General features: G+C 69.4%; 1 protein-coding gene across 2 annotated transcripts in view; it reads right to left on the bottom strand.

Annotated features, from left to right (window-relative positions):
- The window catches only part of PDGFB (platelet derived growth factor subunit B), a 19,891-nt gene extending 17,914 nt beyond the window's left edge, over window positions 1–1,977 (bottom strand). For both annotated transcript variants that reach the window (XM_025050611.1, XM_006917406.2), the window contains exon 1: window positions 1,302–1,977. Coding sequence is in view for 1 of the 2 variants with exons in the window: in XM_006917406.2 (XP_006917468.1) it covers window positions 1,302–1,364 (63 nt within the window). In the remaining variant the exon portion in view is untranslated. The remainder of the gene's footprint in view (window positions 1–1,301) is intronic.
- Between the last annotated feature and the right edge of the window lie 6 nt (window positions 1,978–1,983).

Here is a 1,983-nt window from a genome sequence, read left to right as displayed (position 1 = left end):
CGGCTCGGGGGGCTGCAGGAGGAGAGGGGGGGGGGTCGGGAGGAGCCTGCAGGCGGCCAGGCCAAGCTCCGCGTCCTCCCTCCCGGGTGCGGGCCGCGGGGGGCGGCCGCGGAAGGGCGGGGCCCCAGGGCGGGCGGCCGGCGGCCCTCGAGGAGCCCCGAGAACAAAAGGAGACGGCGACGGCTCCTGCGTGGTCAAAACAACCTGCACTGGCGGCGGCCCAAGGCCGGGCCGCGGCCTGGAAGCCCTTCACCTTAACCCCTTCGCCGCCGCCGCCTTCTTCCTGTGCCTCGCAGGAGACCGAGAGGGGCCAGCCCTCCCGGGAGCGGGCGGGGGGCAGGCGACCCGGCCGAGGCGGGACGCGCTCCCCGCTGCCCTCCGATCCCCTCCACCGCGCGCCTCCTACCTGCCCCGCCCCCTTTCCCACCTGGATTCCGGGTAGACTTGCCAACTCACTGCTACGTGAGGCTAGGCGGGGTGGGGGACTGATCCGACCCGATAGCGCCTGCGGACGTTTTTATATCCCACCTCCCTGCAGCTAGGCTTTTCCAGGCGGCGCGCTCCGCACCCTGCAAGCCAGGGAGAGCGATTCCTCTTGCAGGGTGCGGGCGCAGGTATGGCGGGGCCTCAGGCACACACCGCCTTAGGGCTGGATTCCTTAAGAGCCCCCACTCCTCCCTAATCCCGAGTGCCCGAAGCCGGTCTCTCGGCACCCCCGCCGCGCCCAATACACAGGCTGCTCCAGGACCGCGCTCTGGGGCTGGGCATGCCCTGTGCGGGCCCGAGGGAGCCCATCCCGACCGGGAGCCGGAGCCAGGGTGGGACGCAAACCTCTGGATACAAAAACGTCTGGCGTGGCTGCAACCATTTGCGCGAGCTCGCACCTTCCGTGCAAGCCGGGTCCCGGATAGAACCTAAGCTGGAACCCAAGTGGGCTTGGGAGGACGCGCTGTCTTCTGCACCCTCGGCACCACCCCACCCCCTCTCCCTTCAGCTGGGAAGAGGCTTATTCTCGGGTTCCTGAGGGGTGGGAGACAGGTCCACACACACCCTCTCCCGAAGCCTAAAGGCGCGGAGATCTAGGATCGCCCCTGGGAAAGAAAACCACCGCTGCCTGCTCCCTTGAGAGCCTGGCACCCCCCGGACCTCGCGTTTCAGCCCTCGGAGGTCACCTAGCGCCCAGCGCCAAGCCCACGGGCTGCAAGGGTCCAAAGTTCACTGCAGGGAGGGGAGGGGGCGGCCAAAGGTGGGGGCGGAGGTAATGAATGAAACGAACCAGCCCCACCACGGTCGCAACTCACCTCGGCGCTGACCAGACGCAGGTAGCAGCAGAGAGACAGGAAGAGCGCCCAGCAGCGATTCATGCCGACTCCGGGCCCGGCCCCGCGGGGCCCCGGACGCGTGGACGGAGCGCGCCGCCCCCGCGGCCAGGGTGGAGGGCGGGGGCTGGAGAAGGAGATGGGCTAGGCTGGGGTCTGCGGCGATCAGGCGCTCAGGCCGCTGCAGCCGCTGCCGCGGCTCACCCGCATGGCCCCTGGGCGCCGCCGCCTTCGACCCCGGCTCCGTCGTTGGTGGGTTGGGAAGGGCCTGGGCGCGGGACCAGGGTCCGAGGCCGCTACCTGGGCGGATCCCGAGCCGGAGCGAGCATCCACTGCCGGGGGGCTGCGTCGCGAACCCGCCGAGGCGTCTAGCCGTGTGGGGGCGCCCAGGGGACTCCAACCTCCAAGAGGAAAAAGAACACGGCAGCCGATGGTTCGTCTTCACTCGCCGGCTACAGGCGTTCTCCTCTGCCCACCGGCTTAGCTTTTTTGCAACATTTTCTGGAAAGGCCCCCGAAGTCGGAAAGCGCAGAGCTGGGCACTTCAAAGCCAAAGTCTCCCCCCTAAAACTTTTCCCAAAGTTGGCTTTGCAGCGGCGGCCCGAGTACCCGGGCAGGGAGAGGTGCAAACTCCCGCCCGGGCCGGGTGGGGGGGCCGGAGCGTG

This window comes from Pteropus alecto, unplaced genomic scaffold (genome assembly GCF_000325575.1).
Source record: "Pteropus alecto unplaced genomic scaffold, ASM32557v1 scaffold157, whole genome shotgun sequence".
In the NCBI taxonomy this organism is placed as follows: Eukaryota; Metazoa; Chordata; class Mammalia; order Chiroptera; family Pteropodidae; genus Pteropus; species Pteropus alecto.
This window is presented reverse-complemented; position numbering and strand designations above follow the sequence as displayed.